Here is a 26143-nt window from a genome sequence, read left to right on the forward strand (position 1 = left end):
GAGGTGAGAAAAGGGCCCCAGGGGTCCACCATGGCCGAGATCATCAGACCAACTCAGGCTGTCATGATTTTCCAGAGGAGTGTTAGTGCTAACAGCCTGATAGTCTGCAAGCAGCTCAAGTTATGTACAGGTGGGACTTATAGCCAGACAGCTTTAGGCATCTGGAAGAAATTCCCCCACCCAAGAAGCTGGTCTTTTTTCAGACTGTGACATAAGCCAAGGGCCTACAGGACTGATGCCAACTCTTTTTTTTTTTTTTTTTAAATTTCACAGTCCCCTCTACTCCTGTGAGACACTCCCTGCTAAGTATTTTAGTATCCCTCATGATGCTTCTGGATGTCAAGGCCTTACCACTGTTTCCCTGTGACATGCCCCAGGCTTCCATCCTAACCTCTCACCAAGACACTTGGCTATTAGGCAATATCCATCAATAATGACAAAATCCGTAGACAAAACTTTGAGGGGAAACAGGATATCTGTATATTCTCAAAGTATGAACCCACAAGATACTTACAAATTGCAAATGGAAAAAATAGAGTTTACAAGTAGAGGATCCTATAGACACCACCTTAAGCAAGCGATCAAGATTACCAATAATAAGCTATTACCAGTAATACAGCACACCCATGTCATATACCCATTGACATGATACACTAAGAAGGGCACAATGTCACCTTGGTGTTATTCTTGACAAAAAAAATACACAACCTCAATCTAATACTGAGAAAACTTTAGACAAACCCCAGCTGACATTCTACAAAATAACTGGCTAGGACTAATCCAAAGTATCTAAGACAGGAAAGAATGGAAAGACAGGAAAAGAATGACGAACTATCACAGACCGAAAGAGACAAAGACAATAATTACATGCAATATGGGATCTTGAATTGGATTGAGGAACAGAAAAAGGACATTAAGGGAAAACTGATGAAATTCAAATAAGAACCTTAGTAATATTATTGTACAAATGTTAATTTCCTTTGTACTATGGTTCTGTAAGTTATTAACAATAGGGGAAGCTGAGTGAAGGTGTATAGGAAATTATACTATTTTTAAAACTTTTCTGGAAGTTTAATTTTTTTCAGAATAAAATCTTTTAAAAATGAAAAAGAAAGAAAAACTAAAACCACTTAGCTAGGCTGTGTCCCACTCAGGGTTCCACATCATTCCTCTACTTAAAGCCCTCCAACAGTTCCTCATCACTTGTTAAGTGAAGGTGAGACTCCTCCCATGACATACAAGGCCTTTCACAATCTGGTCCCTAGCTACCTCTCGAGGCTTATCTTCTGTCACCCTCTATATCCCAGCTAAACAACATGACTGGCAGGGCCCTGGGAGTATCATGGTCTCTCCATGACTGGCAGGGCCCTGAAAGTATCATGGTCTCTCCCATCTCTGTGCCTTTTCACATACTAGGAGGTGGAATTTTCCCACCTCCTCTTAACTTTGCCTCATCCAACTCATGTCGCCTTCTCTGGGAAACCTTCTCTGACTTCTTTAGTGTGGGTCAGGTGCCTTTTCTGTACTCACAAGTGCCTGTCTCAGCTAGAGCACTTATATTGTTTGCCACTGTTTATTGCAATTGGACTGTGAGATCCTCAAGTGCATGAATCATGCTGTGCCTAAGCAGAGAGGTAGCCCATTCAACTTGATGGTGTTCTGAGAAAGGGACAAAGACTCCATCTGCCAGAGAATGGATGAGGCAGTCAAGTTTCAGGGAGTACATTCTCATGGAATCTGTTGTACTGAGAGCGCGACGCTGTAATGGAGAAACCATTACTGGTACAGCCTGACCTGGGTTAAAGGAACAGAATGTGTGATGTCACAAGGAACTGAGAAGTCAGAGGCAACAAATAGAATTCTTTCATGGAGGCAGGGGGCTCATATCAGGGATAAAGCGGCACTGTTGGAGTGTTATAGCCAATTCAGGAATGGGAAGGTCACACTGGTGGGGCAAGTAAAGCTTGGTTCCTGATGTGGCAGTTAGAAAGTTAGAATTGGAGGTGGTGGGGAGGGGACTAAAGATGAGAAATGAGCCTGAAGAGATAGTCAGGACAAGAGCCTGGATTTTACTCTGTGGGTGATGGGAAGTCATAAAAGGCTTTTGAGCAAGAAAGTGGCATGACCAGATCTGGGTTTTAGGAAAGGTTTGGAGAAGGGTACGTTGGAAGCAGAGAGATCAGTTTGAGGCCCAGTGTGGGTTGCTGGGGATATTGAGAGATAACGATTTTTTTTTTCCTGCTGCCAGGGAGTTTTCTTTTTGTAAAAAGGTCAGTGTGACTGCTCCAGACCTTTTGTCACTAATGGCTGCTGGGTCTGAATAGGGAGTCTAAGAATTCCCAGTTAAAGTCTGAGACATTTGGAAGCAGGACAGTGTAACAGATTGAGATTGCCTGGGTTCAAATTTAAACTCTGTCACTTTCTAGCCATGTGACCTTGGGTAAGTTACTTACTCTCTTCATGTCTCAGTTTCCCTAGCTATAAAATTAAAATAAGAGTGCCTACCTCACCTGTTTGTATGTGAGAATCCAGTGAAATAATGCATGCAAAGTATTCAGCACATTACTGGTATATAGGAAATATTCTACTGGAAGTGGAGTTCATGGAACATCAACCAGGAGGATCTTGATGAGACCTTGAACTGTTTACTGCAGTTCTTAATTCCCTTTGCCTAGACACAAGGTGGAGACCTGGACCTGGGCTGGGCCTGGGCTTGTAAGGAGAGTTAAGTGGGTCTATTGTGGGGATTGGAAGGCTTAGATGATTGGGGATGGGTGAGGGGAGCCAGGTCACTGAAGTTAGAGCATTAGAGTTGACATCAGATAGGCAGTATCTAAAACCTAGCAGAAGCAGAATAAAGTTGCGCCTAAATGATACCAAGAGTCCAACTGATTAATTTCTCACTCCTCCCCCATTGCCTGATGCAGCTTTTGCTCAAATATAGTCTATATTCAGGTCACCTAAGGAGAGAGCAAAGGAGATGGCCCTTCTGTGTTAACTCCTAATCTACCCCGCTTCTTGGCTACAAGTCAGTTATCTTTGCCAGATCTTGGTCCTTTTCTCCATGATTTGTAAACTTTTCTCTTCTTGCATCTGGACAGAAATCATAAACAGACTTAAGAAGCCTCCTCCTGTGTACAGACCAGTAGTTCCTCCTGAGCATGCCCCTCCAGAATGTCTCCAGCTGATGAAGCAGTGCTGGGCTGAGGCTGCAGAACAACGACCAACGTTTGATGAAATATTTAACCAGGTAAGGACTCTGAATCTTATCATTGCCCAGGAGCCTTCCTGAAGTCAACCTACACAAGGCTAACTCCTTGGTCCTTGTCATATTGTGGAAGGAACCTCTTGCAAGGGGTAAGGGCACTCCTCTCGGAGAAACAGCCTGGGAGTGGCTACTTTGAGGCTCTTGGTGCTGGAGTGTCATCAGCACATCCTCCAAGAGCCCAAAGATTGGTTCTAGTGTTCTTCTGTGTCTGAACCTCTGTTCCAGACCATCCGCAATCTGACCTAATCAACCTTTCAGAGATGGAATTGAACCATTAGGCATTTGTAAGGCAATGGCATTGAAACTATTAGATGATGGGTATCATGGAATACATGGGGCTCCTCACAGAGCCATGTTTACTTTGGGGATACTAGAGAACTCTGGTATTTAACTCTGGTATTCAACTCTGGTGTTCAAGATGGAAGAAAGAGAAAGTGCAAATGTGGCGTGCAAAAGCAGGAAATTCCTTAAGTTCCCAGGCAATGGGGTACATGAAAAGTGACAACCTTCCTCCTTAAGATACTGAATTTCTAAAGAGGGTGATTCTTTCCCTAGAGGTGGAGATTGAAAGGGGAGTGAAGGAAAGGACAGAGTGAGCCCTGCTGTGGAAACTAAGGTGCAATTCCAATGTTGGAGCATGCAGTTTAGGCTTTGTTGAAATTACAGGACACCAAAACTGAGGGTGCTCACCATGAGTGCTGTGTCAGCTCTGGCAGAGAGGCTTTTGTGCCTGGCTGGAGTACAGCACTGAGATGCTTTATGAGTGGCAGGTATCTGAGGCGGAAAGAAAGAAAGAGTTGGATTGAAAGCCTGAGGGGCCCTGCTTATGAAGTCATCCGTGTCCCCAGCTAACAATGCCTCCATTAGCCCGGCTAAGTTTCTTGAGGACACTCAAACAGGTGTTCAATAGTATGAAAAAGGCGAAGGACCATGAAGGTCAAATTTCTGAAACCTTACCATGAGGCAGGAGAAAGAGCATTTGCCCCTGTGTTGATGCTAGAGATGTTATTTCAGAAGGCAGCAGAGAAGCCAGTGATAGATAGGGGGAGTGTACATCATGAGACTTTCAAACAAGACATTGCTATAGCTGCCCTCACTAAAATGCTTCAGTGGAAGTTTAGGCTGTCTGATGACAAGGCTAGCCTCCTAACTTCCTGCAGTTAATAACACTTAAGTGGGAGGAGGAGGAGAGGGAGGTTCCCTGGGTTAGGCAATAGGGGGAGCCCAAAGGATCTAAACTGGCTACAGGGCTATCCCCAGGACTTTGATGAACCTGCGGATGTGAACCAGGCTCAGAAGGGAAACTCCTAGTGTTGGCCTTGGGGCATTGGGTGCTAGGTGGAGCATGTGTGGCCTGGCTATATATAAAAGGTCCACTGGGACAGAGCCCTAGATGTCTGCTTAGCAAAACCACCTCCGATTTTTTGTTGTTGTGAACACAGTCATGTGCATGTTGACTATAGCAGTATAGAGGGGCTACCCCTCATGATTTTAATACTATGCCTAGCTCCCTGTTACTGTAGATAGACAAGGTCCCAAAAAGGCATATTGAAAATTCGTGACATGCAGACATCTGTAAGCATCAGGGCATAGAATGGGGGCAAAATCAGTTGAATTTTACATCACTCTGACTGACCGAAGGACAGGCGCTAGAGGACACCCCTATTCTTGGACCTCCATGGTAAAAAAAATAGGGGTTGATTTTATCATGTGGATCTTGAGCCCTCTGTAAGAGGTCAAGGAACCTCTCACTGTTCAAAAACTGGCAACACAGTGGCATTTGAGGATAAGAATGATTTATAGACTGATGATCCAGAAGAGTAAAACGGCACTTTCGGCCCTCTTTCCCCTCACCTTACACACAACTGGCCTGGGCTCAAGACCAAATCCTGTTGTCTTAGAAGTGGCTACTATGCATGTAATAGCATCTCAGAACTGAAGGAACCTGCTCAGAGCACTTTTGCTCAGGCTTGAAAGAACCAGAAGTGTAGGGGAAGAACTACTGGTGTGCGGGGATGGGGAGGGGGCAGAGGTGCACTGGAAGTGGCCTGTAAATGGGTCAGGGTGATAGTGAGGATGGGTGGTGACTTTTCCTATTTATATCTGGGTTCATCTTTCCTGCCCTGGCATTTTAGTGGAATGGATTTGTGATAAGGGGACCTGCTCCATCATCTCTGAGTTTGAGGAATAAGCATTTTCTGGTTCCCTTTTCTATTTTACTTCCAGTTTAAAACTTTTAATAAAGGGAAGAAGACCAATATCATTGATTCTATGCTTCGGATGTTGGAGCAATATTCTAGCAACTTGGAAGATTTGATTCGGGAGCGGACTGAAGAGCTGGAAATTGAAAAACAGAAAACGGAAAAGCTTCTAACACAGATGCTACCACCGTATGTGAGAACACCTGAGGAGTGTGAATCCTTATCACAGTGTGTTCTGTTAAAAAAAAAAAAAAAAAAAGAAAGAAAGAAAAAACTACCCATCAACTAACTGCTCCCTCCCCTTGTCCTGCACCCTCTCTCCTCCTAGTGGGCTTGAGTCACACCTTCAAATCAAAGTAAAATTGGAAACCAAGGGAGCAGAGCACGCATCCTAATTTTCCACTACCTGTAGATCATGCTGGTCATTTAAGTTTTTGTGCCTTGATTTTTCTGTATGTCACTTCGTGACTTTCCTAGGAGGTTGACTGATTAAAAGAAAGCAGTTCTTTGAGCTCCTAGAGGAAAGTAGCAAGGTCGTTTTTCCAGGTCTTTCCTCTCTTAGCTGAAAACCTTATCTATTGCTACAATTTCCAAGTTTTCCAGGGCACCTTACTTATTATGTTGTAACGTGATCTTCAAGGAGATAATTAAGGAAACTAGCCTCATGAAAGGGCAGTCACCTGGGAGCATTCCCCAGGTGTCTGAGTTAGGCGTTTAGAGAGCTGAAAAACCTCCACATGAAGGCACAGACCAGGTTCGTCCAGTGCTGTATTCCAGCACCTGGCATAGTTCCTGACCCATTGTAAGCACTTAAAACTTATTTGTAGAATAAATGAATGAATTAATGTTTTCATCAATGTAACACTTTCTTCCTCATCATTTATTAGCAGTGATTTTTAGAGGTTTATTTGGTGTATTTTTAGCAGGTGGATGTGGCATGAAGGGAGACCAGTGTCATCTTAGGAATAGCTGTGTCTGCTTTTCAGATCAGTTGCTGAATCTCTCAAAAAGGGCTGCACAGTTGAACCTGAGGGCTTTGACTTGGTCACCTTGTACTTCAGCGACATTGTGGGCTTCACAACCATTTCAGCCATGAGTGAGCCCATTGAGGTGGTGGATCTTCTGAATGACCTATACACACTCTTTGATGCAATAATTGGCAGTCATGATGTCTACAAGGTAGGTTAATTAGCAGGAAAATATATTCCATAGTGAAATTTTTACATGAGGCCCATCCATGTGTATTCCAAAATTGAAGAATAAAATTTATGGAATATTGTTATTTAGGAATAAAAAATTAAATAGTACACCCCTTCCATTGGTATGTCACTGGAAATGAAAGCCAGATAGAATGCATGTAATTTCCCAATTTACAAAATAACAACTTTCAACCCAGCAAAAGATTGCCAGTCAGATTTGAACTTTTTTTGAACTTTTTTTTCTAGAATTGGGACTAAGAAGATGTTGGGACCAAGAGAGTTATTGCACATCAGTGGCTGAGTACTCATAGTGTAGGCAGTACTGTACTAGGCACTGAAGGGGATAAAGAGGAAGTATTGGTGTTTTTCCCATAGTTGGTGACTGCTACAGAGTTCTTGGTAAGGTTTGTGTAGATCTAATACATGCTATAAAAATTTGGTCTCCTCCTTCAGGTACTGTTTTATACAGGAGAGAACTTGGCATTACAGCAGAGAAATATTAGACTCAAGGCTCTTTGGGATTGCTACAGGGTAACGGAAAGGCTGCCTATTGGTCTGAGGTCTGGGGAGGTGATTAATTGTGGGGTGGCAAGCCCCTGTTCCCACCTTCTCTCACTCCTCCAGCCTGTGAATTGTCACTCTATTAGAGTTTGCAAAATGACTACATTGACTAATTTTGGTGCCATGCTTCCTTACCTTTGTTTACATATGTTGTCTTGTCTCTAGGCAAAAAATGACTAAAAATCTCAAAGCTGTGCAGGGACATTTCTACATTGTCTGCATCATGGATACTTGTCTTATTGAAGAAGAAAGATGCCCCAGGCATCCTAAATTTTAGACAGCTTCTCTATCCCAGGACCAAAGTAGAGCTGGAGAATGAATAGCTCCATTCATTGGATTCTTCACAGTAGTCTGAAATGTTCTAGCTCTCAAATCACACACAAGAAAGTGTGTTTATCTCAGATTAGACAGGGCCTTTTCAGGTCAGGTAGGGAGCCTCAGGGCTAGGCCAAGCCACCTAAATAGGGCTCAGAAATAAACATCATACCTGTCAATCAGCAGGAGCTACAAGCTAATCAAGAAGCACACATGGAAACCACGATGCAGGAAAAATCCATGGAATCAGAGTACCTGTCTTAACTTGTTGAACTCAAGCAGCCTGAAGAGAAAAACAAATCACTGAAAGCTAATTCAGTTGAAACTAAAATCAAAGATGATTCAGCGTGGGCTGTAACACAGCTACCGGTTTAATCAATCCAGCTGATTCTGTTCAGACAATTGTTGGGGGTCTTAGCAATAGGCTATTAGATATTTTGGTACTTAATGGTTGCAGTAGGGAGTTAATGGGCTGTTCCCAGAACAGAGCAAGGCTATATAAATCCAAAAATGAAATTTATTTTTTTCAGCTCTGTTTATTAAAAATGACACAGTGCAAAGGAAATAAAAATTGAACCAGCAGCAAATGACCAAACTCATTTGTATTTTCATTTTCTTTACCTGTAAAATTTGAATCACCTCCCCTGGTACTTGATAATCTGAAATGGAATGGATAATCTGAAATAGAAGGCTACTATAGAATTATGAAGTTAGTGATTCCGTTTCCGTTCTCCTGCCACTATCTGCATCTCAATCGCACCCCTTTCTAAACCTCCTTTTCCCTCTCAGCATCTTTATGTTGACTGATAATTTCCACAGCAACCCACAATTTTCCACAGCAGTCTGCACACCAAGACCATGCATGCCCATGCTCCCTGCTCTTCTAATCTCCTCATCCATATCCTTGGGGCCTCCTGGGTGACTGACTCGTCAAAGCTAAAGGGTCAACCACTAATCTCTGATAATGGCCAGCCACTGACTTTCCCCTTCCATATAGCATTTACATGGTAATCCTTCCTTCCTGTGTGCAGGCTGGCATGCCTACATGAGGGCAGGTATCCGTTCCTCAAATTGCACAAGGTAAGGGAGACCTTGGATGGAAACATTTTGAGACAGAAAGTCCTATAGATTGAAAGGATCATTGTTATTGGCTATAGAAATTCATGATGAAGAGCCTATTGCTGATTGCTAAACTTCTTTCTCTGGGGCTGAATCATACCCACAGTTCCAAGGCTGGTTTCGAGACATACCTATTTGATAATGATGATGATGATGATGATGATGATGATGATGGTGATAGCTTGAAATAAATATATATTATCTAATAGGCAGGTTTTAAATGCTTTGACATATATTAAATTATTTATTCCTTAGAAAACCCTATGAAGTTTTTACTATCATTATCACTATCTTACAGATAAGGATACTGAAGTACAGAGAGATTAAGTGATTTGCCCATGGCCACACAGTTTGCAAGTGTTGAATCTTAAATGCTAACCAAGATGGTAGAACTTCAGAGTTTCATGTTCTTAACTGTTGTATTCTGTGGGTGCAGTTCTCCAGGAACACATGGGTTTTAACTGGATTCAAACTTGTAGTAACACAGTCTGACTGGCACATTTCATAAAAAGTCCCTTCAGCTTAGTTATTTTTTGGATTTACCCGAAAAGTTTCAACTTACTGGTTATCTAAAACAGTGAGCACACTTCTGTGGGGAAGGCGAGGAGCATAGATTTCCCTTTTTTTCAAGTGTCCAGCCCTAACCATCCCCTGCAAAGCAGTTGAGGGCCAGCACTGCTGCTGCTTAGGGAGGTAGTAGTAGGAGAGGAGGAGGTAACTGGTGGGAAGAGGCTAATTTCTTATACCCAATAGGCCAGTAAAACTAACTTCATCATATTAGCAAGGCAAAGCAGAGGGAACAGGCTTGTTCTTCCTTTCCCTTTCCCTATATTTTCCTTAAGGCTACCCTAGCTTATTTACCCCAAATAATCTATAGAAATGTTTTCTGGGAAGCATCATAGCCACCTTCTCCTAAGATGCTCCCCCATGGACACCCTAGGGACAGTCCTAGAAATCTCCCTTTTCTCTTCCCCACAAATGTCTCAGAGCCTGGTATTTTTCTAAGGTCAATCAGGAGCCTGTGAGGTAGCTATACTTATTTCAGAATCTCCTGGTGTGGGGCCTAGACTTCAGTATTTTTAATAAAGCTCCTTAAGCAATTCTAACATGCAGCCAGACTTGTGGATCATTGACAGTCCCTCTCTGCCTTTCTCACTTTACAACAAAACCACCTGGCCTCCATTATACCCTTACAGCTCTGTGCTAAAAAAAGGCACAAATAAGTTGTTTGCTAATTCTATTTTTCCTAATTCCCAGGTAGAGACCATTGGAGATGCCTACATGGTGGCTTCAGGTCTCCCGAAGAGGAATGGCAGTAGGCATGCAGCTGAGATTGCAAACATGTCCTTAGATATCCTGAGCTCTGTGGGCACTTTCAAGATGCGGCACATGCCAGAGGTGCCAGTCAGAATTCGAATTGGCCTGCACTCAGGTAATAACCAGTTAAAGTAAGGAAACATTCTCATGTGCCTCTAGGAAGACTAAAAAAGGAAGGGAAAAAGATAGCTCTCCACTGATTCCTGGCCACTGGATTATCCAGATGTCCAGGGCTGCATAATTCCTTTATGCCTACCCAGGTTTACTCTCCTCCCAGTACCTGCACTAACACAGTGGGCAGCAGCTCCTTGTTCCAGGTACTAAACCCTTTTAATCTACCATTTTGGTTAGAGGCAATATTTCCATGTTTGACTATGCTATAAAATCAACAAGTGTATCTTGTAGTTAGGATAATTCATTTAATTAATTAAAATCCCAACTTCGGAACTATTTTCCTCCCATATTCATTACCTACTAGCTCCTCTTGCTTCTGTATCCACTCCCTACCTCTTTCTCTTTGCTCTGCTCTTCTAGGCTCCTTTCCTTCCCCCATCCTTTTTACCCCTTTCCTACCAAACTTCTTTAAAAAATGAATGACATCCACTGTGCCATTTCTTCACTGTCCAGTCCCTCCTTAGCCCATTTGCAATCTGACTTCAGTTCTCACCACTTTCCCCAATCCTTGTCTGCCTTTACCTCTGAGGCATCTGGAATTCATGACAAGCCTCCCTAAAACGCTTCTCAATTGGCTTTTATGATATGCTCCTCACTCTGTGAATGCTACTTTTCACTTTATTTACTGGTTCTCTTGACTATTCCTGTTCTCTAACATTTTCTGCAAAGCTCTCAGTCTTGTGATCTCTTTGCTGTCTGCATGTATCACCTCTAATTTATTACTCAACCTACAGCAACCTGACTTTCATTTTCTACCACAGTCTGTGTCTCCATTTGTCCCTTATATTGGTATTCTCCAGTGTTCTGTCATGATGCACCTTTTTCTCCTCCTACATACTCTCATGGGTGATCTCATTCATACCTGTGGTTTAGCTACCACTTGTATGCTGATGACTTCCAACTCCACAGCTTTAGTGCAGTCTTCTCACTTAAGCTTCAGCCTTCTGTATCAAACTTCCTGCTGATATGCCCACCTGAATGTTCCACACGGACCTTAGACTCAACACATCTAAAACAGAATTATTTTTTACTCATACAAACTTCCTGCTCTTCTTATATTTATTCTCTATTTCAGTTGGTGGTACCACCATTGACCTAGTTTCTCCAGTTAGTCTTGGGAGTCATTCTCTTTGACTCCTCCCTTACTCTGACCTTTAACATTCAACTAACTACTAAGTCTTGAACACTTTACCTTTTAAATATATATTAATCTATCTTGTCTCTTCTTCACTCTCACAACCCAAGCCTAGGACACCAACATCTCTCGCCTGGATAACTGCAATAGCATCTTCTTGCTTCCACTCTCGCCCCTTACCATCCATCCTTCTCATAGTCATCAGCATAATCTGTGTTTCCTTGTCTGTCCTTCCATTAGGTTTTAAGCTCCTTGGTGGCAGGAAGCATATCTTACTCATGTTTGTATCCAGAGTTCTTAGCACATAGCAGGTGTTTGATTTTTTCTTTTAGAGAAAAGCCCTCATCTGTCATCTGTGCTTCATTTTCACATTTCCAACCCCCCTCAGCCTACATCTTCTTGAAGCGTTCACCATTATTTCAAATTTAACATATTTAAAACTTCAAGTCATCTTTTCCCACAAATCAGCATAAACTCACAAGCCCATGGCAATTTTCTCATGGTTGTCAATCAGACAGCCAACAAGTCTGTTGATTCTTTTACGTCTCTCTTATTACTTCCTGGCCATCCACTTCTTATCATTGCCTCCTTTTAGGTACCTTGTGCTTGGATTACTGCAGCAGCCATCTAAAGGTTTTCCCTGGTTTTACCTTTTCCCCTTTCAGTGCATTTTATACACTGATCTGAGAAAAAAAGATCATGTAATTCCTTGCTCAAAATTCTCTAGTGGTTCAAGATTCTCCATCTTGTACAACCCACTTAATCCAACCTTGTCTCCAGTTTCTCCCGAGCCATGCGAACTAGGCAGACTGTTCTCTCTAAGAGCTTCCCAAATTACATGTTCAATCCCAACCACAGGCCTTTGATTTATGTCTCTTTTCCACTGTTCAAATCTTACTTACCCATCAAGACTTAGATCAAATCCTACCTTCTCCACTGGATCCTTCTTGATTGAGTCAGGTCCTAATAAGCACCTCCCCCCATTTTCTGAACTATTATAGCACTTCTGTCTGTGCTTCTTGCCTCAGCCATGTGTTGTCTTGGTTTACTTTTTAATTGCTTCCTCTTTGATAGTATCTTCTCTTCAATTAGACTATAAATTCCTGGAGAACTGAGACTATGTGTTACTTTTCTTTTTTATTCCCCTTGGTGCCTAGCCATAAAAACAGAGCAGAAAGCCAGGCATGGTGGCTCACACCTGTAATCCCAGTACTTTGGGAGGCCGAGGTGGGAGGATCACTTGAGCTCAGAAGTTTGATACCAGCGTGGGAAATATAGTGAGACCCCATCTCTTTTTAGGAAAAAAAAATCAGAGCAGAAACCAGAAAGGTGAAGGTGAAGAACTTTCTGGATACTCCCAAACTGACTTTTCAGTATGGCTGCTGAAGTTTTCTCAATTACCTTGAACACTTAAAACAGCCATATTAAAATGTAAGAACAAAAAAATTCTAAATGCAAAATATTCTTTGATTATTTATACATACTGCTTTTCCATGCCCCAACACAGACAATTGAAAATGAACTCTATTTGTTTTCAGATTTTTGAAATGTTTTAGAATAATTGATAGACACAGTTTGGGAGCCAGATAAACCCATGAAAGTCTTTCTTCCAACGCTAAGGCACGAGAAAAATTACATTTTTTTCCTTACAACAAACATGTTTGGACCCTGAGTCCCTGTCCAGGCCTTTCTGATTTGGGTTTGATACTTATTTGTCCCTGTTGACAGATATAAGCATCTCGGGTGTAACTGTTACTTGGAACAAAGGTACACATCAGAAGGGCAGTCATGTCTGCACTGTTATAAATTTGCTTTCTTGTAGGGCAAAGAGTTCATTACTCATTATGTCTTTCTTCAGATTCCCAGAGCTATATGATGGCAACTTTTATTCTTTTACAAAGATACGTTCCTTCCTCTTTGTACCATTCCTCTATTAGCATTGGGTGCGTACCTGTTGACTGTAATTCCAACCCCCTGCTACTCTACAGGGCCGGTTGTTGCTGGAGTGGTGGGCCTCACCATGCCCAGATACTGCTTGTTTGGAGACACTGTGAACACAGCTTCTCGGATGGAATCAACAGGCTTACGTGAGTACCTAATAGAGGGATGGATAGGATGGCACCATCCTGCTATTGAGAAGGTAATTCTTCTTCACAGAGGTGAAAGAGAGCAGGGTACTTGATGTTTTAATGTTTTAAAGAAAAATAAAAGATAATTTGAGAAGATTGAGATTTATCACACATTTTCCTGGTCTCTAATGGCAAACCAGTAGGGGGTGATGTTGGACTGAACATGTACCTTTCTTGTTCTAGAAATGAAGCTGTAGCTAAGTGACACCAAAACAGCCACTCAATTTGATAAAAACAACTAAAATAGTATTTTGGGTAAAGAAAAAAATTGGCCGGGCTTGTGGGTTTGTGGGAGTCATGTTGAGAAAAGAACTACATGAGGGACTGACATTTTCCATTTTTCAACTAGTTTGTGGAGACACACTGAAGCCAGCTGCCTCCCAGTTGGCTACTGTTTGCTGTTGCAGTCCCCTTTTTGAACCAGTTAGGACCCCAGGAGTTCTGGCTTCATCAAATAGCCCTCTAGAACTTAGCTAGCAATAATCCCTCAATCCGAGTAGCTTGGAATTCTGAAATAATTTATTGCAACTTCCCTGTATATAAAACCCTTAGCTTCTATCAAAACAGGCATAATATCAAAGATACCATTTCTTCTCTGCTTCTTTGAAAAGAAAACTGTACAAACCATATGCCATTTGTCTGTTTGTAAGATGCTGGCTCAACTCTTACTTGGTTATTTACTGCCACTACAGAATCACAATGTGCCTTTTGCTTATATCATGGTTGAGCAAAGCACTTTTTATGCTATTATAGGAAAAGCATAGAGAATAACATCAAATTCTATATGCAGTTTTCATGGATTTTATACCAAAAAAGGAAAGAAACCACTTAAGCCCTTAGAAGCTCTGGCTCTGGCAAGAAAAGTTCTTCCCAAACTTCAGCAATATACTCAAACTAGTCCCTGATGTTATGGTGGCCTGTATAACAGTGGGTGGTGCCCTGTCTGACCCCACTTCCCATCACTCATATGTAGAAACAGGCTTACACAATGGGTCCAGTCTTAGTCAATCTAGCCTGTGCAGCCATGATTAAGGAGGCAGCATGGAACTTAGAAGCTGTTGTCAGAATAAATTTTCTGACATCTGGGAAAGTCTTCAAACTCCTTAGATATGGCAGAGGCCATGGAAGTAGCCATCCAGGAACTGCTGCATGAATATGGCTTTGCATATGATTTTACTCTTAAAGTGCAACCCAAGATGAAGTGAAATTTATCATGGAACTGCAATGCAGATTTGGCACAATATTCTGGACTGATGTAAGCTTGTAGAAGGCTGAAGTCATATTCTGGTCTGAACCAGGGAAAACTCCACACATTTCACATTGGAAATACAAAGTTGAGACCAGAAATTGAATTTTGAGATTTATACAGCTCCTTACCCAGTGATCAGCTAGGAAGAAGAAAATGGAGTGAATTACCCACAGCAGGAGTTTATTAAGCACTGACTGTGCAAGGAAGTTATTGTGAAGCATACAAAGAAGTATACACACGTGCTCTCTGTGCTAAAGGAGCTGGTTAATGTGCTTTTCTAAAAGCTAATGACTATGACCCAAATATGACATTAAGCTCCACAACTGAATGGAGATCTGTAGAGAGGTAGCCTCTCCTCACATTGGATATGAAATCGGGACATGTCACACATCTATTAATAAAAAAAATTATTTCATCAATATCTTCTTTGTGCTCAGTTGAAACCACTGAGATTCTGGAATGGAAGTGACTCGTGACCCAGTCCTGGAGTGATTCTCCTTCCCATACAAGTGGATGGTCGTTGGTATGAGCTATCTCTCTTTTAAGCTGTGTGTTCCCTACTATCAAGATTACTGAAAGGTTCTCTGAAGACCAGATGCTTGTGGGATGCACACATAGGACTGGCTAGGAATATACTGGCTGGGCATGTATATTTTAGGAATAGGACAACCTTTTTTGAATAAGGGCTTTGGGTGATCATGAGTTAATGAGGAAGACACAAACAAACAACGGTACTGAGCTACCAAGAGAAAGAAAGACATTGTGAGTATACGCAGCAGAAAATCCTTGCAGGTCTCTCAAGCCATGCCTTCCTACTCAGGTTGTAATCAGCTTTTTTTTTTTTTTTTTTTAATGATTTTCTCAAGCATGTGTGAAAACTAGCCTTGGACTTTTATTTAAGACTCAACCTCAACAAGGTCTCGCTTCATGGGGTGACAGTTTTTAGAAATGTCAAGGATCTTACCTGAGTGAACAAGTGATTATTCTTCATCAAGTAATTACTCTTAGATTCTAAATAAAATTTTAATGTGGCAGTTCCCCATGTAAATCTCTTATCCCAGATTGAGATCATTGGTTGGAAAATAGTACATTCATGTGTAGACACAGCTATAAATGTACAGTCTTCACAAAATATTTGTTGAAAGAGTTCTTGGCATATTTCTCATTGATGTTTTATTTTTCAGTATAGCAATGTTGAGAGATAGTTGTAAGAATGCATATGAAAAAGACATCCTTTTGCCTCTTAAGATATGTAAAGCATGAGAGTTCAGCCATAGTAGCAGCCTGTGAAAGAAGCTGCTGAAGTCAAACTTTCTTCAAATGACGTCACGTTTCAGCTGAGAGCACAGTAGATGCTGGTTTCTCCATCTCAACCTTTGAGTTAAATTAACACCTTTCTATTGCATGGCCTTTCATTTGAGATAGTATCTAGGAGGCTGATAAGTGCTACAACTAATGCCTTATTTGGACCTGGTGAGGAAGGCCATCACTCCCTCTCCACCTCTTGTGAAACCCTAAGTAAACCTCTCTCAGGACATTGCTAATGGTCCAGTCCATTTACAAGTGAAGACATTTATTACGTTGATATTTTCTCATTAATTTTACCAATGAGAAAGGAGCTCAAATCATGTCTCTCCTTCTTTTGCAGCTTATCGCATTCATGTCAGTCTCAGCACTGTTACAATTCTTCAAAATCTGAGTGAGGGCTATGAAATGGAGCTTCGAGGAAGAACAGAGCTCAAGGTATAATGTCTTTTTGTTTTTTGAGCCAGACTATTTGGATACACCTGCTTCTGGAGAGGTCATGGTCTCCTAAAAGAGTTTACCTGGGAGTCTGATACTCAGAGCTATAACTTGGGCAGAATCTTCAGCCCCATTTGGGGTTCCCCAAAGATGGCTCCATTTTGCCTCAATTTTCTTCTCTTTAAAATATGGCTACAGTGGGGAGGAGTATTGAGCTTTTTTCTGCATTTTTCAGACTGTAAGTTGTATCTTTCTCTCTTAAAGAACTGCACAGAATTTGGCTTTCCAATGAGCTGCACTATTATTTACATTTTCTAACCTGCATTTGTTCACTCTTTGGCGGTGCCAGCCATTGTTCAATAAGCCACAGTATTTGTTAGTTTGGATTTTCTATTCACTTTCTCAGCAGCCACCCTTCCTGGGTGAAAGGCACCCATTGGCACACTATTTGCAGAGAGACGTTTTCTTTCCCTAAGAAACCAGGAGGAACAAAGTCAGTTTCTATGAAAGACGAACATTTTGTAACTCCTTTTTCCCTGTTAGAGTTATCGCTTGACCTGAGATATAGGATTACAATAATTTTAGTTTTCTTTTTTTTGCCATTTCCATTACATTCTATTTATCTATTTCTGAATGACCCAAAGACTACCGGTTGACCCAGTTGTAAGAGAGCTCAGTGATATAAAAATCTAACTCCCTCATTTTCAGATAAAGAACCAAGGTCCAGAGAGGTGAAGTAGTTTGAGCAGGGTCACACCGTCAACTGATAGCAGAATCAGGTCAAGACTCAGGAAGCCTGACTTCCTTTTTAGCGACCTTTCCATGACATCATGCTCCATGAAGATGATTTTCTCAGTGATTATTTTTGGGCAAAGCAAGAGCAGGGCACTAAGTGATGCACAATTAGCTTCTGACTTTGGCATTCCTTTTCTAAATGGTGGCAAGTTACATGTAGCTAGATTTTAGACATTAAAATTTGGAAGGTCTAATTCCAGGTGATAACTTCCTCCTATGGCGAGTCCTAGTTTTTTCCTTCCAACAGGTCATTAGTATCTTCCAGTAGGTTGGATGAGTCACTTACAAGGGGACAGAGGTTCCTTTCCCACCTCTTGCAGAGAACTCAGACAGTGAAATGATGGGGACAGGGATATTACTTGGGCAGCAAATCTAACTGTTCAAAGCTTTTGTGATCCTTCTATACATTATGTCATATTTCAACAGAGGAGTAGAAATGCAGCTTGGTTTCCTGAAGACCTTTTCCTCTGCATTGCTGGGCAGAGATCCCTCATTTAAAAACTGAAGAGTTGCCACTTTTGAAACTGAAAAACGAAAATGCATCCCTGTCCCCATGGTTTTTATTGTCCCACAAATTCAGTTCAGGAGCACTCACATCTTTGGGTGTTTCAAGTACAAAATCAGGACCTAACTTCAAAAGGGCCCTTTGCAGCTTCATGGTTTCCTCAACCCCAGGGAATCTGGGAACATTTTGTAGCAGGTTGGAAGAGGAGCCTTTCCCTGATGCCACATTAGGCCTGGGTTATTGTGTCAGGGTCCTTATGAGGAGGAGAGATTAAGAGGGAAGAGAAGAGGGAGCCTCAGAGGAACGGAAGGGTCAATGAGAACAAGGAAGAGGAGAGGAAGTAAGGCCCAAGGAAAGGTCAGGAGAGGCAGAGGGATCCTTTAAGTGTCTGTACCCTCTACCTCCCCACCAGAAACAGGTGTCATACATTGCATCATAGGGGCTGGGGGGCATGGGGTTTCTGGTCCACCAGGGACATGCAATATACCCCCAATAAGACCATGTCACCAGCACACTTCAGAAATTCTGATTCAACATTTTCACTCCTCATCCACTCTGTGCTACTAGAAGCAAGAGTTGTTCTAGTACATGGGGCAGAAATATCACATTTGATGGTGAGCCCGGTGTGATTTCAAAGTTGATGGCTAGAAATGTCTTTTCCTTCCAACTGACTGATGTTTGAAATTCCTCCATTAAAGCCTTTTCTCTTGGGCTCAAGTTTGTATCCAGTAAGAACATTCTTCCCCCCACCCCATCTCCTCCACTAGGTTGATGACACTTTATGTTGTTTCCCTTAGTGGAATCAAAAACATGGATTAATTGGGTGGGGGAGGAGAACATAGGGCAGTTGAGTAATTGGCTGGGTTGAGGTTACAAAGAAAGAGAACAAAGTGAGGAAGCTGAAGTAGCTTGGGGGAGGACTCATTTAGAGATGAGAAGCTCGGCCTCTTGTGCCCACTGCCCATTGCCCACTTCAACCCCCTTCTACTATACTGGCAACAAATTATCAATGCCTAGCTGGCCAGTTCTGCTTTTTCAATATTTCTCTCCTGATGGGCTAGTGATAAGTCACTGTATTACCTCTTCTCGTACATGAGTCCTGTTTCAGTCACTGTTTTTCTGACAAGTGTGGAGCTCCTTGCTGAGATTTTTGTATATATCTAGGCTTATCAGCTGTATTTATCAGAAGCTTTTACATAGAGTTACATTCTGGGGAGACTTTCTCAAATGATTGCTCTTCAGCCAGTTTATGTTGTTGTTGTCAGAGGTGGACACTTTATAAATACTTTGTAATTTTTTATTGTAAACTGACAATTAATAATTGTGTATTTTTATGGGGTACAAAGTGATGTTATGATTTAGTAATACAATGTGGAATAATTCAATCAAACCAGTTAACATATCAATCACCTCAAATACTTAACATTTCTTTTGTGGTGGCAACATTTGAAATGCATTTGCTTAGTGATTTTGAAATGTACAACATTATTAACTATATTCACTATGATATGCAATAGAGCTGAAAAAATCACACATATTCCTCCTGTCTAACTGAACAGATTTTGTGTTCTTACACCATCATCTCTTAATTTCACCCACCTTTGGCCTCTGTAACCACCATTCTACTCTCTGCTTCTATTAGTTCAATTGTTTTAGATTCCACATATAAATGAGAACATGCAGTATTTGCCTTTCTGTGCCTGGCTTATTTCACTTAGCAAACATTCTTCAATTCCATTCATGTTGTCACAAGTGATAGAATTTCTTTCTTTTTAAAGGATGAATAGTATTCCATTGTGTGTATACGCTACTTTTTTATCCATTCATCTGTTGATAAACAGGTTGATTCCATAACTTGGCTATTGTGCCTAGTGCTGCAATGAACATGGGAGTGCGGATATCTTTTTGACAAACTAATTCCAATATTTTGAGTAAATATCCTGAAGTGGAATTGCTAGATCATATGGAAATTTTACTTTAACTTTTTGGAGAAATCTTCATGTTGTTTTCTATAATGGCTGTACTAATTTACATTCTAGAGGTGGGCACTTTCTGAACTTGTCTTTGAATTCTGGGGTTAAACAGTATTTGGTTCTCAAGTTCCTAAGTATTAGTGTTTGTTTTATTTTCCCCAGTCTTTTCTACTCATACCCCAACCCCTAGCGTATACACACAAGCAGTCATGTGTGCATATAAGCACACACATGCACACACACCAGCAACTGAATTAAGAAATGATGAGATTGTATTGACAGATCCATGAAGGTCAGAAAGTTTTGCCTCAAATTCTTGCCCCATAACTGACTTAATGTCTGACATCAGACAAGTAATTTCACCCTCTCTCTGTGCTTTCATTTGTCCACATTGAGGCCTCATCTGACTTGTGGTTATCAGGAAGCTCATTAATCTCACAAGCTTCAAATTTCCCAATAGTTGCTTTTTGGCCTCTAGATCTACCTTTTGACTCCAGTGTGTTGGAGAAGTTTTGTGGTATGGAAGGAAGAGCATTTAAAATTTGGTGTCTAGGAGATGGGTTCAAGTCCCAGTTGTGCCTATTTATTGACAAGTCATTTAATCTCCAGGAACCTCAGTGTCCCCATTCACAGAATGGGATTAATAATTAACCTATATTCTAGATTTTTGTGAGGATTAAGTAAGATCGGAGATAACCAAAATGTCTCAGAAGCATCATGCCAAAGTAAGATGCTATTATTTGGGGGATCTCTAGGATTGCTTAGGGATTGATATTGGGTCAAAGAGTTTGCTTCAGGCTTTAGTTGTTGCCATACTTGTTTTCTCTCTTTTCCTCCCTTTAGCAAAATTGTGGAAGTCAGGTAGGTAAACAGAGAACTAGGATTCTAAGAATTCTTTTGGATGGGCTCCAAAACCTCAGAGGGCCCCTGGAGCTCCCCTACATACTCTGATTTGGAAGCTTGCCTGAGTCCATAACACTTCCATCCTCTTTTGCAACCATTAGTTTTTGCATCTCAGTGTGTCCTAAGACCCACCCAAATCTTTGGACAATTCTGGCATCTACAAAGCTCCCTTGGAGATTGGCATGCTGTCCTGATAGCCTCTAGATCTCAAGACAAACAGTCAAATATGGCTGAGGGTGGGGGACTCTTGAGTTTGAACTTTAATAGTATGTTTTTCCAGAATAAGATCCAATGGCACCTTGAGTATTCCAAGTGCACAAGGGCTGAGAGTTTCAATTAATGAAACAGTCTGATTATTTACTGGGCAACTGTCTGTATAAGACACTACACTAGGTACTGTGTAAAAAGAAAAAGCTTTGGAAGCAGAAGAGTTGGGCTTAATGTGTTTAGGGCCTAAAACATGGCCTAATGGTTGTGTTTAACCGTACTGTGAGCTCCTTAAGGATGGAGCCATCTCTGTATTTCCAGCCCTAGTACAGAAGGAGTGGAATAAATGAAAGAATGAGTGAAGGAATATATTTTCAAGTTGTTTACCTCTTCTGAAAACAGAGTAGGCTCAAATAGTCCAATTATTTGAACTGTTTGAGACTTAGGGAGAGTCTGATGCCAGTTAATGGAGGTTGGACTACAGTGGTATGCTCTTTCTACTTGCCTCATAGAAGGCTTGTTCAAGCCTTGAATCAAATATTTGCAAAATGCTTTGAGATTCTCCAATTAAATGTGCTAATTATTATGGTCATTGTCATTATTGTTAAGGGATAAATATATGTGATATAAAATAGGAAACAGTGGATTTGATATTTAAAGGGGGCAAATCTAATTGGAATTTCTAAGTTAAACAATTCAGAACTGCTCCAAATGAGAGCTGCTGAGAGTGGGACCATATTTCAGATTAATGAGTTGGAAACACATCCCATTACTTTCCTCAGTCTTGGTAAACACATTTTTTTTCTTATGGATTAGAGGAAATGAGAGAACAGATGAAAGGAGGAGAGAGAAGAACATTGAGAAGAAAGTTTACTGGAAAGAGAGGAAGGCAGAACAGAGGCAGAAAATTTGACTCCTCTGAGGTCATCACTCAGGCCCTGGGGTGACTAGCTTGAGTGTACACTCCTTTTCTCTTCTCAGACCTGTGGTTCTTGACAACCAACTAACTGAGCTATAAATGGAGGCCAACTTGGGGTCTTGCCCTACCTGTGAGAGTCCCTTGGCTGGAAGAAAAGAACACTGCACAAATGTAGACCTCTCAAAATAGCCAGGATAATTTAGGCTTAAAATTTAACAGCCTGTTTTCTATTTCTACTCTCTTTTTGGGTTTGGTGAGAGCCATTTAATGAGAGGGTAAGGAGGTAGGTAGAATCTGAATATATGTACCCTAGATACAGAAGACAATGGCTTGCCTAATGCCAAAAGATCAGGGCACAAATGATATACAAAATCTTCAACTGGGCATCCAGACATTTGGTTGCTGTGAAGCCAAACATCCACACATTCCCAGTGATGAAGCTATATGGTGGCGGGAGACAAAGCATCTGGATGACAGCTTGATATGGTGTTCACTTTTCATCTGGCTGCTCTGGCTCAGCCCCGTAGGGATGAAGACTTCAGGGAGTGGTGAGGCAGTTTCTGAGCCAACCTGAATGCTTGTATCTTTTTGGAATATTGATTATAACATGCTTAAGATTTTTCATGTTTTCTATAATAAGGGCAAAGGCACAGAGGAGACCTTCTGGCTGATTGGGAAAAAAGGCTTCACGAAGCCTCTTCCCGTGCCCCCACCAGTGGACAAAGATGGGTAAGTGGAGTTCACATTTAATTGGGGTCTTCCTATGCCATACTCTGCCACACTTTCTTCACTACCTATTTGATGTCTCCCCTGCCCTGCAGGCAAGTGGGCCATGGCCTACAACCAGTGGAAATTGCAGCCTTCCAAAGAAGAAAAGCTGAAAGGCAGTTGGTGAGAAACAAGCCATAAGGTAATGGCCAGGAGGAAAACAGAGCACAGCAGCTTGCCAAATTTTCAAATCTGGGGTTTCCTTTGGCATGCGTGCCAGTGTCAGCCTACACACTCTGTTGGTATAGTGTGATGGAGCTGGAGAATTTCCACGCTTTAATAAAATGGGTGAAAACCTTGTTGTGGGGAGGCCTGCTGCAGGGTGAACTGCACCTGAGGGAAGTTGTCTGCCCTGGCCCAAGAGAGACCCTTGCCTCTTGCCCTGACAACACATTTGAATGCTAACAAAGCTGGCCTTGCTATCCAGTTATCAGGTAGGTACACCTGTCTCTTTTATTATTGAGCACCTGGGCCACATGGTGAGCCACATCAGATCTTTAGAGACTTACATCTGTCTAGGCAATAGTAATAGGACTACCTGCTATTCCTGGGATCTGTTGGCAAGACCACCTTGGAGGGGATGTTTATGTCATTTCCTCCGGAGGCACTGCCTGATCCCTTTCATGGCTGGCCTTGCCCAGCAAAATAAGACTGGCTACTCTTTAACTGCCTGGCTTGTATTCAGGACAATTTCTCCCATCCTTCCTCCCCTACTAGGATGGTACAATTCTGAAGCAGCAACAACCACCTAATTATCAGGAATTCTCTCCACATATTTATCCATATTTATCTCTGAGGAATCCATTGTGTTCTTTGTCTCTTCTCAGTATCTCTTATCTTCTTTATCATGTTTGCTTTTTGTTTTTTTCTTTTTTAAAATCTTGCTTTCTTATTCTCTCTTCCATGGAAACTTTGACCCTGAAACACTTCGGTCCCTCCACGTATCCTTGGAAATCACAAGATTCTAAGGTAAACATTAAGACATCTCCACATACTCCTGCTCCCTTGTTCTCTAACCTGTCCCAGAATAATCACAATTCTAGCAGCAACTACTAAAGGCATCCACATATTTTCATATTCTCCTACTGGCCTCTGATGACTTTGTTGATTCTTTGTGACTGTTTCTGTCCTAAGGAAACCCCAATACATCTTCACTTCTGCAACAATAACAGGTACCCTGAACTAGTTGTAAACATTTATGCATTACAAAGGCTTCTGTATTGAGTGTGTGGCTCTTCTGCAGCCTCCTGCATCACCCTCTGACTCCCTGACACCTGGGGCCAGGATTTGTTCTACAGTCTTCCAATTTCCAGAAACATTCTTTCCTTTGAGTAGGGAAACACAGGAACAACCTCTGACACAGACAGACACACACACAGATCCAGACACATACTCTCTAGCCTCTCTCTCTCTCTCTCTTTCCCTCCCTCTCTCCCTCTCTCCCTCTCCCCCTCTCCTCTCTCTCTCTCTCTCTCTCTTTCTCTTCAGGAACGTGTTTGGAAGCTCTTGAAGGATTTATCCCTTTGGAAGGGTAGTGTGGCATTGGAGGCACTGTACAAGAACCCATCCATTCCTAAGAATGTGTTGGAGTTTGCAGCACAAAATACTGCAACTCACCATCATTGGCTGTGTGCTTGGTAGTGCTTTCCTGACACACAGATGAATGTTGCTTAGGTCATTTGTAAATTCACTCATCTGGAACCCCTTGATAGAGGGCCAGCTTCTGTGTACTGTAGATATATGGAACAGATTGAAGCCATTGGGTCAAGAGAGGATTCCACCTCTGGTCCTGGCCTCATTGACACATGTACTTCAATCAGCCTGTTAACTGACCACATGGCCTTGGTGGCCTATGCAAATCACAAAAGTCCCCAAGAAGTACACCCCTGACAAATTTCAGAAGGCTTGTCCTAAATCCAAGCATGCCTCTGTTGCTGTTACTTGCTAACACTGCCTATTCCAAAATATTTCCAACTTTCTATGAATTTACAAGCTGACACTTACTGAGATAGACCCAACTTACAAAAGACCTATGACACCTATGAATGCCACTGACTTGCTGCCACCATCGTAAGAGATGTTGAGGAAAAACTTGAAACCTTTAAGAGAGCCCCGTGAGGTTGGACAGGAAGGATGAAAAACTGCTATGAAAGGGGGCACAGCTTTGGTGAAGTGATTATAGGGGCTGCCTCTCAAGCAGGGCCCTACCTGATAACTCTTACCTTGTGTCCCCAAATATCCACTACTTCTCAAACCTGGTTTTTGTATCATCTGGTTACTTTCCATAACATTTCACCAACTGGGGTTAATTTTGGGCTGATAACCCCCCTCTTTTAATCATAGATGTGCTTTTTTGAGGGTGAGAAGCAATTAATCACCCATATAATGAAGGTGAACTGAGCTAACTGTTCAGGAGGATTTGGCAGTTTTATTTTGATTAGGGCAAGGAGAAATGGCGAAGTTGGCAGTTTTGAAGAATAGAGGGTCACACTGGCAGACTTGGGATAACACAAAAGCAGTGGATCCCTGGGAAATAGGAAAAGAGTGAAAGTAAGTATGAAGATGGAAAAGTTAGCTTAGATTTCACCTCTTTTAAGCCTTTTGAGTCTTTATTGGACTCACTGAATGGAGAGAAAGCACATTTTCCTTCTGCTATCAGGACCCAGGACCCCCACGAGAGCTTTAATATAACTCTGCTACATGTGGGTTAAATCAGCCTTTGTGGACTGGCTAGAAACCTGACCACCACACGTATAGCACTGTTACTATGGAGGAAGCCATTCCAAGTTCCAAATCATCGACTTATAAATGTGTAGAACATACCTCATTAGTAAGTTGAGACCACCTGTATATTAACATGCTGTCTTTTTTTGTTAAATTTGTAAAACCCTTGTAAATAGCAATGTCTAATCATGCAAATCTGACACATGTAATAATGTTTATTTGTTTAACAATTCAGGAAAGTTGAGCAATTTGCAAGCTGTTTATGGAATATAATAGTGGCATGGGGCTTGGAATCATTCATACTGAAATCCTGTGAAAGGCCTAGGATATATAAGGTATGCTTACTGTTTTGGCCTAGGATATATAAGGTGTGGTTACTGTTTTTTCTTTCTCTCGCCCAGGGGCAAAGGGCTCCAAGATTTGAATCTTCTCTTGGTGAGGCAATGGAAAAGCTCACTTCAGTTCAACAAATTGTTCTGCTTGGGCAAGAAATTAGTGAATGACTACACCTCTGAGGATGACCTAATTCCGGTGTGAGCAGGACACTGGGAAGTATTTTTAAAAGTTTCGCTCAGTACCCAGCTATCACTAGCAAGGCTGTATGAATGTAAACTGCAATAGATGTGAACCTTATTGAAGAGTAGAGAGTCACCTCCAAGTTTAGTCATTCCAAAGTAGCAGGCCCAACTTGGATGAAGATGAGAAGCTCTCTATTTTCACAGAAAAAAAGTAGGAGGCACTATGTTTTCTTTTTCATTTCTTTTTAATCTCTAGAAAGTATTTAATGAACATAATTTATAACTCAGATACTATAAGATTAGTGCCAGGAAAAAAAAAAAACCTTCAGCAAACATACATCTGAATCCCAGTGTATTGTGACCTCAATTGGCTGGAATGCATAAGGAAGAAGGAGGGAGAAGAGTCTGGTTAATTGTGTTG

At 41.6% G+C, this 26143-nt stretch overlaps 1 protein-coding gene across 1 annotated transcript in view; it reads left to right on the forward strand.

Moving 5' to 3' along the window:
* The window catches only part of GUCY2F (guanylate cyclase 2F, retinal), a 106432-nt gene extending 80733 nt beyond the window's left edge, over positions 1–25699 (forward strand). The window contains exons 12-20 of the mRNA XM_023203040.2: positions 3102–3250; positions 5495–5658; positions 6456–6648; positions 9921–10095; positions 13278–13376; positions 16316–16410; positions 22353–22441; positions 22534–22622; positions 25606–25699. Of these exons, the coding sequence (XP_023058808.1) occupies positions 3102–3250; positions 5495–5658; positions 6456–6648; positions 9921–10095; positions 13278–13376; positions 16316–16410; positions 22353–22441; positions 22534–22621 (1052 nt within the window). The 3' untranslated portion in view covers position 22622; positions 25606–25699. The remainder of the gene's footprint in view (positions 1–3101; positions 3251–5494; positions 5659–6455; positions 6649–9920; positions 10096–13277; positions 13377–16315; positions 16411–22352; positions 22442–22533; positions 22623–25605) is intronic.
* The last annotated feature ends 444 nt before the right edge of the window (positions 25700–26143 follow it).

The sequence above is a fragment of the Piliocolobus tephrosceles genome, chromosome 12 (genome assembly GCF_002776525.5).
Source record: "Piliocolobus tephrosceles isolate RC106 chromosome 12, ASM277652v3, whole genome shotgun sequence".
Lineage (NCBI taxonomy): Eukaryota > Metazoa > Chordata > Mammalia > Primates > Cercopithecidae > Piliocolobus > Piliocolobus tephrosceles.